General features: G+C 39.0%; 1 protein-coding gene across 5 annotated transcripts in view; it reads left to right on the top strand.

The window, feature by feature from the left end:
- Mgat4a (alpha-1,3-mannosyl-glycoprotein 4-beta-N-acetylglucosaminyltransferase A) overlaps nucleotides 1-15716 on the top strand; it is a 119627-nt gene that overhangs the window by 66920 nt on the left and 36991 nt on the right. For all 5 annotated transcript variants that reach the window (XM_013072164.3, XM_013072163.3, XM_004844417.3 and 2 more), the window contains exons 6-8: nucleotides 10694-10740; nucleotides 12503-12616; nucleotides 13803-13878. In XM_013072164.3, the coding sequence (XP_012927618.1) occupies nucleotides 10694-10740; nucleotides 12503-12616; nucleotides 13803-13878 (237 nt within the window). The remainder of the gene's footprint in view (nucleotides 1-10693; nucleotides 10741-12502; nucleotides 12617-13802; nucleotides 13879-15716) is intronic.

Below are 15716 nucleotides of genomic sequence, written 5' to 3'. Positions count from 1 at the left end.
GAGAGATGTGCATGTGCACACACATATGTAGGTAAGTTTATAACCATCTGTGTGTATGTTCAAAACCAGTTTATGATGATTCCAGTCTCACAGGGTTCACATTAGGTCCCCCTTGTTCTTTATTTCTCTCTCAGCACTGGCACTCTACTGCTGAATTGTATCACCACCCTTTTTTGTTTGGTTGGTTGCTTTTTGAGACAGTCTCTCACTTAAGTTTCCCATGCTGGTTTTGAACTTGCAATTCTTCTGCTTCAGTGTCCTGAGTACCTGGAATTACAGGTGTGTGCCATTACACCTGGCTATTCCTTAATTGTTAAACTCTTTTTTCCAGTAGTGAGAAACCTGGCCGTTATATTATTATCTATTTCCTTTTCAATCCAAAATAAACATAAAGTGGTTTTGTATTTTAACCCTGCCCCTAGAATACCATATATTAGTAACTATTATGTGCTAGAGTTGTGTCTCATTTCTTTTTTATGTATTTATTTTTGAGACTGGGTCTCCCAATATAGTCCAGCTTGGCCTTGAACTTGCTTTGTCACCCAGGCTGGGAATTGTCCTGCCTCCGCCTCTCCCAAGTGCTAAGGTTACGGGCAGGTGTCACCACACCTGGCCAGTTTGTCTGTCTTCAGTCTTACAGTATCCCAAGTGCTGTTTTCCAAAATTGTTTGGATTAGTTCTCACCTTCCCTATCTCTCTCAATGTGGTTATTTTATTTATTGTTAATGGACTAAAGTTTGTTATTATTTGTTTACCATTTTTGACTTATTCACAACTTTTAAATGGGACTGGGTATGTAAAACATTACCCTGCTTCTAAAAGTAAACTATATAAAAAGATATACTCAAAAGGTCTGTGATTTCCCCTTCATTCGTTCTATCCCGTCTCTGGGCTGGTTATTTATATATAATTGTATGGCGTCTTTGAGTAGAGAACATTGTCCATACAGTGCCAACTTCAGTTTCTGTTTTCTTGAGGCTCAGTTTTTGTGAGTATTCTCTGTGCACTTAAAAAGAAGTTTTTTGTCTACAGGGTTCTTATGTCAGTGGTATGTACCCCCATGGTGTTTTAGCTTCCTATGTTCTTTTTTTCCCCACTTGATTTGTTACAGACTGAGAGGTGAATTAAACATTGTCTACCTCAAATGCTTTTATTTTTTTACTTTGTGGGTTTGTTTCACATATGATGATGATATCTGTTTCATAGATATTTGAGTTACTTCAGTTGTCAATTTTAGGTGCCTTCTGCATTGTGCTAGTTTTGGGGTGGCCTGAATTCACCCTCAGGGATGAGGACAGAGTGACCTGTGCTAGCTTTGATCTGCTTCATCTAGTGTTTCTTTGTCCTTTCATTTTCCTTACTTTCTACATCATTTAAGAAATATATTTTACTTATAACCTGGCTTTGGATTTTGCTTTGTGCTTTAACTTGAAAGACTTGATTCAGAGATGGGTGGAGCTTTTAAATACATATTGATATGACTGACAGTTATTTAGTCTTAGTCCTATAATTTTATGTGATAGTCTCTCTCGTTTTTAAAGGCTTTCTCATTTTGTGTTTTCTGTTTGGTCTCTGTTTTTTGATATTGGGGAAGTTTACATTTTTATACTAGTGATCTCCTTTATAACAGTAACTTTCTACACAGCCTTCATGTAACCCTTCTATTTTCTCAGATGGTATCTATGGAAAATGAAGTCATGGAAAACAGTGAAGTTGTTATATTTCCTAATTTCTTCTCCTTCCTTCTTCCTTCCCTTCTGCTTTGTTTGCCAATTGTATTATTTTGTGTGGTGTTCACCATTGTAATGACAAATAGTCTGAGTACATGTATTACTTGTTATACTGCTTTAGGTAATATCCTTTGACATAGAATAGTACAGGTGAGCAGTCAGTTACCTTTTCTATCTGTTGCCCTCTCTGGGTTTTTGTTGAGTTTTGTCTTTCTGCATTGTCAAAAGAGTAGGAAGGACATTGCTATTCCATTCCACTGATCTCCCCATTTGTTTTTATCCTGCTTCTAAGTTAACAGTGTTCAATATGTTCTGCCTGTACTCTTTTCATTTCCATGGTTCCTCTTGTCATTTCTTGGTGGACTAACATTTCTAGTTTCCTCATGAAAGGTTCATGTGAGCAATTTTCCTTGAGTGTGATGGTTAATCTCGACTACCAACTAGATTGGCTTGAAAGATGGCTAGGAAGTTTAGTGACACACACTCCTGGGTGTGTCTCTGGGTAGCTCATGGGGCATGGCTTTGGGGACTATATTTGGCCCCTAGGTCCTTCCTCTCCGGCTCTTTCCCTGTCTCTCTGCTTCCTGGCTGCCTGAGGTGAGCTGCTTTTCTCCACCATGCCCTTCTGCCATAGTGTTCCTACCTTGCCACAAGCTTAATAAAACAGTGGAGCCAGCTGACCATGGAATGACACCTCTGAAACAATGAGCCAGAATAAATGTTTATTCCTTTCAGTTGTTTTTGTTGGGTGTTTGGTCATAGCAACTAAAAACCAACACACCCTTGAGCTGTTCAGTATGGTCAAACACATTCTCTTCTTCCTGTAAACTTCAACTGGACATAAAACCCACTGTTCTCTCCTTCCTGTACACATGGGTGCTGGTGCTAAATTTGTCTTATAACCTTCTACTTCTCTGTCTCCTTCATATAAGAAACCATATTTTACCTTGTTCTACTAGTGATTCTTTTGCTGTCCTTAAAGGCCCGTCTTTCTGCTGTAGTATGTCTTAATTTCAACCAGTAGTATTTCCCTGGCATGTAGTATGCTCTTTATGTATAAGAAGTTAAATCTTCTTTAATTTCATGAAAGAACCTTCCAGTGGTATTTTTTTATTATGAAAAACTTAAAACTTCCAACAGAGTTGCAAGAACTTTGTTGCAGAAAATACCTATATGTGCACCACCTAGGTTCTGCTGTTAGTTTTAGTATTTTTGTTTATTACATCTCTATTTATCCATCTTTTATTCATGACTAATCCATTTTATTTGTATACCTTCTTTTTGAAGTGCCTTTCAGATATTTTCCCCATTTAAATTTTTTTCTTCTTTAGTTATCAGAGTTCTTTGTATGTATTTAATACATTCTTGTCTACCATGTATTTGTGAATATTTTCTCCCAGACTGTAGATGCCTTGTGCTGTCATTTTCCTTGTGCTGTCTTCATGAGCAGAGGTTTTTAATTTAGATGATTCCTAATTTATTTCTTTTATAATTGTTGTTCTCATGACCTAAACAGACCCTTTTTTATTACCTCCATTATGTGAAGATTTTTTTCCTCTGAAAACTTTAGCTTTAGCTTTCATGTTAGGTGTCTGATCCATCTTGAGTTAGTTTGTTCTTGTTAAGGCATAAGGAGTGTTCAAGTTCAGATTTTCCTATAGACATCCAGCTGCTCCAGTGCCATTTGTTGGGAACACCTTCCCCAGTGGGTCACTGGGTGCCTTTGAAGCCTCAGTGGCATGTGAGTGTGGGTCTTTGTTCTGTTCTGTTCCACTGATCTGTGCTTGCTCCTCATGTAGTACTCAACTGTCTTGGTCCCTGAAGCTTTGTATTAAATATTGAAAGCAGGTAAAAAGTCATCCAATCTTGTTCCTTTCAGGATTGCTTTAGATATTTAAGGCCTTTGTGTTTCTGTATGCATTTTAGAATCATTACAGTAATTTATAATACTGGTTTTGCTGTATAGTAACAACTCCAATTCTGTGGGGGTTTTTTGTTTATAAGTTAATGGGGAAATGTTTGGTCACAATTTTCACCTGTTGTGTGTGTAGGGAGAGAAAGTATGTGTTTTGTTCACAGGACTTAACTGAGTTTCTGCCCCTCCTTTTCTTATTGAGTAGTTGCTGTTCTGGATCCTTTCTTATGAATCATGGTGGGAGATGGATTTCAGGCTACTCGTTTGCCGGAAGATGAGGGGACAGACTGAGTGTTTTTTAAAACAAATATTGTCTTTCTCTCTGCCCCAGAGCTAGGCCACTTCCTACAAGTCCAGCTAGTCTGTGCAGTTTCTCCTGTTACCGCTGGTTATTAGAACCAACCTGCATCCCTTTTCAGCTTGAGAATTTTAATTATTGATATTTTGAAATGAAATTTGCCATTTTTTGTGTCTGGTTCTCATTGATGATTGTGCTATTTCCAGGAAGGAAAGTCTGGAAAACTGAGCTCTTCATAAACAGTTTAATCTTGAGTGGGGGAGTTGGGTTTAGCTCTGGATGGCCTTGAACTCTTTTCTACCCTGAAGCAGCAAGGAGAGCAACAGCCTTAGACACAGTAGCCCTCACTATGGTTCTGTTCCACTCCTATCACCTGTTAGACTTACTTTAAAAAATTTTTTTTAGTACCAGGAATTGAACTCGGGACCTTGTGCTTGCAAGGCAGGCGGCAGAACCACTTAGCTAAATCCCTGGCCCTAGACTTATTTTTTAATAAAGGCAAAAGTGCAGATTTCATGATAAGTATTCTTGTACTCATTGAACTGATATGTACTGAATTATTAAAATGAAGAAGGTACTGGAGATTCAGTACTCTTTAATTTCCATTATCTAATAAACGATGTTCCTAAAAACCTTTAAAATTTTGTTAGATGACAGATGATACTCTTAAATTGAAATCTTGCAGTGCATAAGAATTTTTATCCAACTGGCTTTATTTTTTTGTTTTGAAAAAAATTTAGTTATACTTGTCTATTGCAACAGACTCAACTAGTTCTCGTGTGTTCCCCTATGTAGTCTCCTGTCTTCATTCTCCCACTCCCAGCCCCAAATCCTTCCTCATTTCCTCTTCCTCTTGAGACTTTTTTGCTGTAGCTGACAGGCTGTCAAGTAAAATAAAAAAATTTTCTGTGACAATCATTTGTTTTATGTTTCATTAATTTCCACCGTGTGTGTGTATGTTTTACTGGGTACTGAACCCCAGAAGTTAATACTAAACTACACCCTCCCCCTTGAGACAGGGTTGTACTAAATTGATAAATTGCCCAGGCTAAGCATAATCTTAATTATTGTCTTCTTTCTGCTTGCTTTTAGTTTACCCTTTCTAGATCTATAAGGTGAATGCTTAGACTATTGCTTGGAGATCTTTCTTCTTATAGGCAATTTAAAAAGCTATAAATGTTCCTCTAAGTACCACTTCAGCTGCATTCTATGAGTTTTAATGTCATGTTTAGATGAAAATGTTCTAAATCCCCTTGTAATTTCTTTTTGTACCCATGGATTATTGAAAAATGTGGTTTTACATTTTTATTTGTAAATTGATCATTACTTGTTTATGAGCCTTGTGTGGTCTGTCCTGGACAGTGTTTCTTGTGTACTTAAAAAGAATGGATTTTGTTATCAAGTGGGGTATTCTTTCTGTAGATGTCTATTAATGATAGTGTTCAAGTCTTATACTTGCTTATTATCATCTTTCTAGTTAGTTGCTTCATTCTTGGTTTTTAAAGGGTAAGTTACTATCTTGGTGAATTAATAGTACTTTTGCCTGTAATTTACTAGGAGGTAGATTTTAACATGTTTATTCATGCACTGGTTATAAATTATACAAATGACTGGCAAAAATAATATATAATATATATCCTATACAATTTGCTTGTGATTAATCAAATATTTACTCTGTGTGTTGAGTGTTAGGCATACCACTAAGTAAATTTAGCAAAATCTTTTTCTACTGAAACTTGTACTATAGAGAATGGCAAAAAAACCTTCCAATATGTAGTATGTTAGATAGTAGTAAGCTCTGTGGAGGATTAATTGGGTAAGACAGAAAAGGCATACACGCTGACCAGAGGGGTGTGTTAGACATTTGGGCAGGGGCGTGAAGGGTGCAGAGTGGGCAGTAAATGCTGAGAAGCTGTGTATGCAAAGGCCCTGGGGGAGCACATTGCTGGGCACAGTTTACAGAATTGCACAGAAAGTCATCGGTTTCTGAGCAGAGTTGGTGTGGGGCTCAGGAGTGGAGGCAGGCAGAGAAGGTAAGCAAGATCATGTGGGGCACAATGGGTGACTGGAAGAACTTTGCTTTTGCTCTAAGTCAAGGAAGATAGTATGTTTTTAAAGGCCCAGTGGTAAACATTTTAGACTTCACAGGCTGTTCCATCCCTGCTATTTTAGCTTGTAAACAGCCCTGGATAATAATAAGTGAATGGGTGGGGTTGTGGTCTAGTAAAGTTTTAGTTTTGAATAACAGGCAGTGTTGTTTTGCCAAACCGTGCTCTAGTTACACTAGAAAGTGATTTCAGTGTTTTAAGTAGAGAAGACACTTGTATTACTATTTTTTAAAAGCACTCTAAAAGCACCTTTTTATTTTGAAATAATTTTAGATTTAGAGAAAAATTGCAAAGAAAAGTTGCACTCTGCTTGCTGTGAAGCTAACAGCTTATGCAGCTGTAATACAGTTATCACAACCAGGAAATTAACACAGGCTACTACTCTACTTTTTTTTTTTGGTGCCAGGCATAGAACTTGGGTCCTTGCGCTCGCGCAGCAGGCGCGGCGAAACCACTGAGCTAAATCCCCGCCCCCAGGCTACTACTCTAAACTGTAGACTTTATTTAGATTTCCAGTTTTCCCATTAAAGTCATCTTCCTGTTCCAGAACCCATTTGATCCTACATTGCATTTGCTGGTTCTGCATCCTCAGTTTCCTCCTGTTTCTGAAGGCTCCTCGGTGTCTTCTTGTCATGAACTTTTGATGAGCTCTGGCCAGTTCTTTTATAAAATGTCTCAACTTGCATTTGTCTATCTCATGATGATGTTGGCAAGAATATTATGATTTACCTTCTGAGATGAGCCCACAGGCTTTAATGATGGCAGAAGTGAGGAGAACACTTGGAAAACGGTTGTCATAATCCAGTGAGGCTTTGTCTAGGATGATTTTCATGGAAGTAGTCAGAAGTAGTGCATTTATGAACTTACTCTGAGTGGGTTCCGATAAAATGTTTGATAATCATTGGTATAGCATCAGCATATTGTTTAGGAGAAGGAAAGACTATGACAGATGGTATTGCAAATGATGAAGTAGTCTTTTTTTCTTTTTGTCTAGCCTGTTAACTTCCTCTTTCTTTCTTTTATTATCTTTCATCATTTGCCCAATTGAGAAACTAGTAAAGCTAGCTAAAATACTGTGATACTGTGATATTTGGTTGTCTGTCTTGGTACATAAATGTTTAACTTAAAATATAAAATCAAGCAGTAGGTGGGTAGTAACAGCTTTTTCTTGGATCCCAGGGAAATAAAATTTATTATGAGCTACCAGTACTCTTCTGGCATATTCCTGACTGGTTCCTTTTATGTAAAATAGCATCTGTGTATAGCCATGATGAAGTTAGCAAGAACTGGGTTTATCTTCTCAGTACAACCTGGACTAAGTGTGTATATCAGCTTTTCTCAGACGTTGGACAGCAGACCGCACAGTGTATGGTTGCCTGAAAGAAATGTCAGGAGTACTGTGATTGCCCTGACTTTCTGCCTGATGACACTACCTATATCACAGCGCATAACAAGAATTCAGATCAGCAGCTGGTAATTGCAGAGGAGAGTGCTAGAGACGAGAATGGAATGCAGAAAATGACACCTTTGAATCTTGGCTATGTCAGGCCACACAGGCCCAAGAGGCTCCAAGAGGCTGTAAAGGCCTTTGTGCCCTTTCTTCTCCTTCTGCAACTTACATTATGTGAAAGTTTGATCTCTTCATGATCTCCTGTAATTCGTATACGCTTTCATCACTCTTTTTCAATTTTTTGTCTTTCTGTTCGTCTGACTGGATAATTTCGCAGTTCTGCATCCAAGCTCACTGGTTCATTATTCTGCTTGGTGGAGTTCACTGTTGTGGGTTTTTCTTGAGTTTTTTAGTTCAATCATTGTATTCTTCATTTTTAGGATTTCGGTTTGGTTCTTTATTGTTGTTTCTATTTCTTTGTCAAACTTCTCGCTTTTTAATGTGTTGTTTTCCAAGTTTCATTTAATTTTCTGTCTGTATGATTTTGGGATCCACTGAACTACCTTAAGGGATTATTCTAAATTCTTTTTCTTTCATTTCATAGATCTTTTTTCTTTAGGGCCTAAGATTGGAGTCTATTAATTTTGAGGGTTTTTTTGTTCTGTTTAATCTTAATGATTCCCTGATTAGTTGTAATTCTTGTGTCCTCACGTTGCTTTGTGTGGATTGGAGGAGGCATCTCCCTCTCTGGCCTTTCTTCAGCAGGGTTAAACCTTTACTATTAGACCTATCCAGTGAGTGATTCTGGTAGTTCAGCTAGTTGGCAATCCTGGATAGGTAGAGTTGCTGTGAATTCTCTAGTAGGATGTGCTGCTGGCTGATACTGTGATGGGCTCTGGTCACAGGATATATTCCTTGCCCAGCCAGTTCTACTATTTGCAATCTTCAGCTGGGGCAGGACTCTGGACTGTGGTAAGTTAGGTGAAGTTGCTACTGAAGATAGTTGGAGTAAGTGGCTGTGCTCCTTGAAATGCACAAATGAGGAATGCTAGCCTATGAGAGTGGTACCATGGGATGGGCTTTTGCTTGACTTCCTGTTCTAGCCCCAAGTTTCTCTGGAATGTTCAAGGTGGGAATCCCTACCTAGGCATAGTTTTTGAGGGAGTCATTGGGCTGAGGGGAGCCTCTGGTAGCCTTCTTGATCAAACAGTTCTAGCCGATATTCTTCTTGAAAGAGCCTCTCTGGGTGTCATTGTCATGGCCAGGGCCATTGAACTGGGCTCTGAGGCTGGGCATGGAGATTAGCTGTTTACAGATTCAAGCTGAATTTAACTTAGCACTGTGTTTCTGAAGGTGATCAGTCCAGCTTTGTGGATAGATTATGGTTAGCTCTTATCTCTGATCAGGTGTTACAGCGGGCAGGAATGCAGAGGAGCCACTAAGGTATGATGGTCATTGTAACCTCTGCCTTCTTTGTTTTTCTTTGTCCTTGGTGGTCTAGTTGTGTCATAACCCATGGTGTTCCCCATGATGTGTGGGACTAGAGTGGGCTTCCTAGGATATGTCTCGGGAATCTGGGTCATTCTTTCCAATTCTCTTTCCCCCGTGTAGAAACCATGGTCCAGGGGAAGTTTTCTCTACATGATTGTACCACTTGGGGGAACTCAGAGGCACAGTAGTAGTAAGACATTCTTCTTATCCTTCTTGGTGTCTCAGGCCTGTTTCCAGACGTTAACATTTTCAAGAAGATGTTCTAGTCTGTGGGATTTGCTAGTTGAACTTTGCTCGTGTAAGTGGAGCCTTAGACTTCTGATTCCACCATCTTACTAACCTCATTTCCGTTGGGCCCACTTTTATACTTAATTTTTCCACCTAGAACCCTAAGAGAACCTATGATCTTGTCCTTCCATAGTTCATATGTACAATCTGTGATACTTGGAGTTTTAAAAAACTTTATTATGTCTTTGTTTTGTTTGTAATTCATATACAGTTCACACATCCAAAGTCAGTCATGCAACCATCACCTCAGCCAATTTTAGGAAATTTTCGTCACTCTAAAAAGAAACTGTTAGCCATTATGCATTAACCTCCCTATTCTCCCCATCCCTAGGCAACTGCTAATCTACTTTCAGTTCCTGTAGATTTTCATTTTTGGAATCTCATATAAATGCAGCCATACAATATGTGGTCTTTTGCAACTGGCTTCTTTGATTTAACATAATATTTTCAAGGTTCATCCATATCATAGCTATATCAACAATTTCTCAGTTTTAATAAAAATATTTAATTTTATTTAAACATTAAGAACACTTATTCCCTAGGAGAAAATGTTCTTTCTTGTTTTGCTTTTTCAGTGTCTACTTTCCTTCTCACACATTGTTTCCCTCCCTGTGAATATACATATCCCAGTTTTAGATTAATAGATCTATTCTCAGAATTGGGTGACAACATTACCTTTTAGAGTCTCTACAAACCTTTTTAAAAATAACCTGAAGAAAACTTGTTGTCTTAAAGTAAATAAGTCCCAAGAGCTCAGCAATCACCTGTCTTTGCTGCTAATGAGTGGAAGAGGGGCAGGGAGAGTTCCCAGGGGGTTCAGGTGGCCGCCTGCTTTTGGTTCAGTCATAGGTTTGCTTTCTTCAGAGGGTACCCAGAACAATCCAATGCAGACACTTTTTATCATTTAATCTCATAGTCTCTGAGATCTTATTTTTCTCCCACCTTTAAACATTTTTTTAAAAATAGAATTGGAAATTGAAGCTCAGAGAAGTGGCTTCAGATTCTGCAGTCCAGTAGCTACAGAAGCAAATCCTGAACCTGAGTTTTGAATCTAAGTGGGAAAATCTTTCTCAGTAGTATCCTGCATCTGGTGCTCACCATTTAGAGTTTGGATGTTTCCAAAGAAGTGGAAGTAATCTTTGTGCTCAGCTTTCCTAGTGACAATTGAAAATAAAAACTTAGAAATCTCCAATTGAAAATAAAAACTTAGAGCCAGGGATTTAGCTCAGTGGTTTTGTCACCTGCCTCGCAATCACAAGGACTGGGGTTTGATCCCCAGTACCAAAAAATAAATAAGAAAATAAAAACTTAGAAATCTGCAATGGAATTGAGTACAATGGATACAGAAATGCAAATCCAGTAAGTCACCAGTAAGTCACAATTAAATGCACATTTTACCATTTAACTTTGAGTTTAGAATTAAATTAGAAAACAAAACCACAAATGTACATTTAATTTTTTTTTCTCTCCCAGACAGATATTGATTATGTACACAGTGTTGTGGCCAACCTGGAGAAAGAGTAAGTCCTTCTTCATTATGGGAATGGAAATATTTTAGTTGCTATTTTCACTTTGCTTTTTGTTAAAAGAAAGTGCCTTGCTTTGCAGTTCATTTCTTTGTGGAATTCATTGTTCATTACCTGGCATTATCTTTTACATTGTATAAAGTAAATGCATATAAATCCAGTTATCGAGTGGGATAAATTGGTATATTTCACTGTAGAAAAGATTTAAATGTCATATGTATATAACACTGTCATCATCTTTATTTTTGAAGGCAGTGAATATAACATAGTTATATGGGATCGTTTACATTTTTTCAACCTCTGTTTACCAAGCAAAAATGTTTCTGCTGTCAGGATAGAAAATCATGCAGGTGTTTCAAATCTCCGTGCTAAACTGTGTCTAAATCTGTTCTGCTCCGTGAAGTTTGAATACTGGTTTACTGTGAGCAGGGCACAAAGCAGATAATAGAGGGAAGATTAGGAAATTTCACATATTAGCACTTTTGACAATATTGCCTTAGTACTTTTGGTAGTGATATTATAAAAATTAGTCTCCAGATGGCCATGGTGGCGCATGCCTATAATCCCAGCCCTTGGGAGGCTGAGGCAGGAGGATCACCGTAAGTTCAAGGCCAGCCTGAACTGCATAGGGAGACCCTGTCTCAAAAAAAAAAAAAAAAAAAAGTTTCCATACAGCTTTCTTCATTAACTTGTACCTGGTTTTGCCTCTAAAAGATAACATACGTTTTCTTCCTCCTCCTCCTCCTCCTCCTCCTCCTCCTCCTCCTCCTCCTCCTTCTCCTCCTTCTCCTCCTTCTCCTTCCATCCCACCTCTCCCCCCCCCCCACTGTTTTTGCAGTACTGGGAATTGAACCAAGGGCCTTCACACTGAGCTACATTCTTAGCTGGCTCTTATTTGTGAGACAGGATCTTGCAAACTGTTTGCCCAGTCTGGGCTTGAATTTGTGATCCTCTTTCTTGCCTTAGCCTCCCAGAGTGCTGGGATCACAGGTGTGTGCCACCACGTCAAGCTAAAGACATTCTTTCTCTTTAAAAAGAAAAGACAAAAGCAAAAATTGTTTTCCTACTCTAGTTTTAACCAACTACTCTAGGTTCTACCAGCTTGTACTCGTGAAAGAAGCTCCAGTACATTTGCATCAGCACAGATTAATGTGAGGAGCTTAGCAAAGGGTCTGCAGCCTCCACACTCCTGACATTTTGGGCCAGACAATTCTGTGCATGCAGAGTGGAATGTTTAATGGGGCTACACTGGATGGAAGTGGCGTTGCTCGGGGTGGAGACTGCTGGTGGGATGTCTCCAGCCGAGAAGCTCTGTGTCAGCACAGTGTGTAACTAAAGCTTCCTGAGAATGAAGGAACTTTGAATTTTGCATAAATCATGTATTTAGATCACCACACAAATCCATTTATTTCCTTTTTAAAAATTCCTTATTTTCTGTGAGACTGTAATTTATTGTTAAAGTTCTGATTCCTTTCAGGAATGTAATGCCTGCAGTTTGCCCAGGTTTCTGTGCTGCTTTAAGGATGACAGCATTTTATGCTGTTTTTAAAAAGTGTTATTTTAAAAAAAGAAATAAAAAGCCAAAAATCTTATGCTATTAGAGCAGTCTGTTTTCCAGTAAATAAAGTCAGTGTCATTTCCCACATTGTGACCATGATGTTGGACCTCCTCACACAGGCTTATGATGTTTTAACTTTAAATACAGTAAAATGAGTATTCAGAGAAGTAAATGACTCAGCTACCCTTTCTCCTGTAGATTTTCTAAAGAGATCAATTCTGGCTTGGTGGAAGTCATCTCACCTCCTGAAAGCTACTACCCTGACCTGACAAACTTGAAGGAAACATTTGGGGACTCTCAAGAAAGAGTAAGGTAAGGACTATCTCATAAAAGTAGCTCTTGTTTACCAAAGCTTAGGGTATTTAGGACTGAACTGGAGAAACACTCTAGGCATTCTCATTAAGCTCGGGCCAGCATGTGAGACACACTCTCTAGAGTTTTCTTAGTAGGAGGGACAACTTAATAGGGGCTTTTCTTTTATTGTTTCCCTTAAACTGGCTTTTAGAACCTCTTCTTTTATTCAGCATTAATAAGTGTGTTTCTATAGGTGATCAGGAGTTCACTGAAAGGACTTGATGTAAATTTAAATATGTTGTTTTTCTTCAGGATCCAATTCATACTTATTAATCTCTAGCTGTATGTGAAGCACATTCCTAGACCCCAGAAGAGTGTTCCCTCAAATATAATTTTGTTCTGTCTCCTCCCTCCCTAACTCCTTTCTTTCCTTTCTTCCCTCTTTCCTTTTCTTTCTCTCCCTCCCTCCTTCCTTTCTTTCCTTCCTCCCTTCTTCCCTCCCTTTTTTCTCCACAGTACTGGGGATTGCATCCAGGGCCTTCACACTGAACTATATGCCCCACCCCTTGAAGACAGGGTTTCACTGATTTACTAAATTGTCCAGGCTGGGCTCAAACTTGTGATCCTCCTGCCTCAGCCTCCTGGAGTTCTAGGAAGAGAGCTAGGTGACAACATGCCCAGCCCCTAAAGTATAATTTTCAGAGCCCTAGTTCAGTAAGACATTAATTAAGATGTTTCTGCAAAAAAGCCCTCCTTTGAAAGAAGTTTGAAAAATATTGAGTTACATTTTTTCTCTCCACCAATGAATGTCCTTGCTGCTAGACGTATTAGCACCTCTAATGCACTAATATGAGCGTGTCTCTGAGCTGAGATGGCAGCCAGTGTTTTACAAACTTGATTGACCCAAGACTTTTCCCTGGGGCACCTTGAGGGTTAGTATTCTCAGGAGTACAATTTTTTTTTTTTTTGGTACCAGGGATCGAACACGGGTCCTTGCACTTGCACAGTAGGCAGCGAAACCACTGAGCTAAATCCCTGGCCCCTCTCAGGAGTACATTTTGATAAAGGCTTCATTAGGGAAAAGTGAATTTGCTTTGCCACTCTGCACACGCATGTGTGTTTTTGACAGACACTGGAGTTTCTACAGCTAAACTTATGTACACTGTTGCATTGGTCTCTGACCTGTGTTTGGAAACTCTTTCAGATGGAGAACAAAACAGAACCTTGATTACTGTTTTCTCATGATGTATGCTCAGGAGAAAGGCATGTATTACATTCAGGTAAGCACTCTGCTTTTGTGTTTTTCACACTTCTAAAGAAAAACTACTAGCAAGGGTGTATTTTCACTAAACGAGGAACTTTTGAGAGCACAACTGCTCCTCAGATCTGCAGCTCAGAGAGCTGGGCCTCCCTGGTGATGAAAGGTGGCTCTGAGGCCTCTGTCCCGTCTTCCGCCAGTTGGGCCTGTGGTGAGGCCACACACTGTGGTGTGAGCCTGTTGAGGGGCAGAGCTGCTCTCCTTATGCCAAGGATGGAAGGGGACAGAAGAGAGGGTTGGGCTCTCACCATGCTCTTCTAGGCCAGGCGTGCCCTCAGTGACCTGAAGACCTCTGCTGAAAGGCACTTCTGTCCTCAGAGAGAGAAGCCTAGGACATTCAGGATGTTGACCATAGCAGCCAGTGATGTTCACTACATCCCCAGGGTGGGAACTGTGGTGAGAAGCAGAACAATAGCATGTGTAACAGTGTCTAAGCTTTGCATGTAAACACATCATCCTCTAGATTTAGGTGGCATGTTGTCTTTAAACACCTTTTAGTGTCTTATTTCAATATCTGAATAATCAGGAAAGCATTTTATTTTTCGATATCCCAATATTATTATGATTGAGCCAATATATAGATGCATTATACTTAAGGACTTGTGTAGAGAACTTGAAAGTGTAGTTGTGTTGCTTTAGAAATTTGATTTCACTTTCTCTCCTGGGAGAGAATGAATGAAGACTGAATCCTTTCTTGTGGTACATAGGAAGGACGCGGATTGGGAAATTAAGGCTGGGGTATGGACAAGGAAGAGAACTTTCCTTAAGCAAGGTCAGCCTGTGACACTGAAGGACAGCACCAACGAGTTTGTGTTCATTGCAGCTTACCCCACATGCCAATGTTGTTCTTTATGATTTACATGTTATGCATTGTAAATCATTTAATACAATACCCTTTTTATTATAAAAATCACATAACATTAAATTTACCATCTTAACTATTTCAGTGTGCAGTTCAGTAGTGTTAATTATATTTATATTGTTGTTGCACAGGTCTCTACTATTTTCATTTTGAAAAATTGAAACACTGTGCCCATTAAACATTCGCTTCTCCTCCTACCACCTCTCCTATGTCCTTAGTTACCATCCTCTACGTTTTTATGATTTTGACTATTTTAGGTAGTAGATATAAGTGGAAACGTACATTATTTGTCCATTTGTAACTGATGTATTTTGCTTATCATAATATCCTCAAGGTTCATCTATGTAGTAGGATGTAACAGGTTCCCCTTTTTAAAAGCTGCATTTTTATACCACACTTTCTTATTAATTCATATATTGATGGACATGTAGTTGCTCCCAGCTCTTGCCTGTTGTGAATAATGCTGTGATGAACATGACGTACACATACCTCTCTGATACACTGCATGGAATTCTTTTGGATAGATTCTTAGAAGTGGAGTTGTGGATCAGATAGTTTTATTTCTGATTTTTTGAGGAGTCTTCATACTGTTTTTCACAGTAGTTGTCATTTTACACTCCTGCCAACCATGCATAGATATTCCATTTTCTCTGCCTTCTTGTCAACACTTGTTGTTTTTTGAGGGGTTTTTTTGGTACCAGGGATTGAACTCGGGTCCTTGTGCTTGCACAGCAGGTGGTGAAACCACTGAGCTAAATCCCCGGCCCTGTTTTTTGAGTTTTTAGTAAGGTCTTCCTAATGGGTGTGGTGTGACATCTCATTGTGGTTCTGATTCTCATTTATGATGATTGATGTTGAACATCATTTCATGTGCTCATTTGCCATTTGTGTATCTTCTTTGGAGAAATGTTTAAGTGCTTTGCCCATTTTTCTTTCCT

This window comes from Heterocephalus glaber, unplaced genomic scaffold (genome assembly GCF_053883595.1).
Source record: "Heterocephalus glaber isolate CG9 unplaced genomic scaffold, H.glaber_assembly_v1.0 deba00000470, whole genome shotgun sequence".
Taxonomy (NCBI): domain Eukaryota; kingdom Metazoa; phylum Chordata; class Mammalia; order Rodentia; family Bathyergidae; genus Heterocephalus; species Heterocephalus glaber.
Note: the sequence above shows the minus strand (reverse complement) of the source record. Positions and strands in the feature narration are given on the sequence as shown.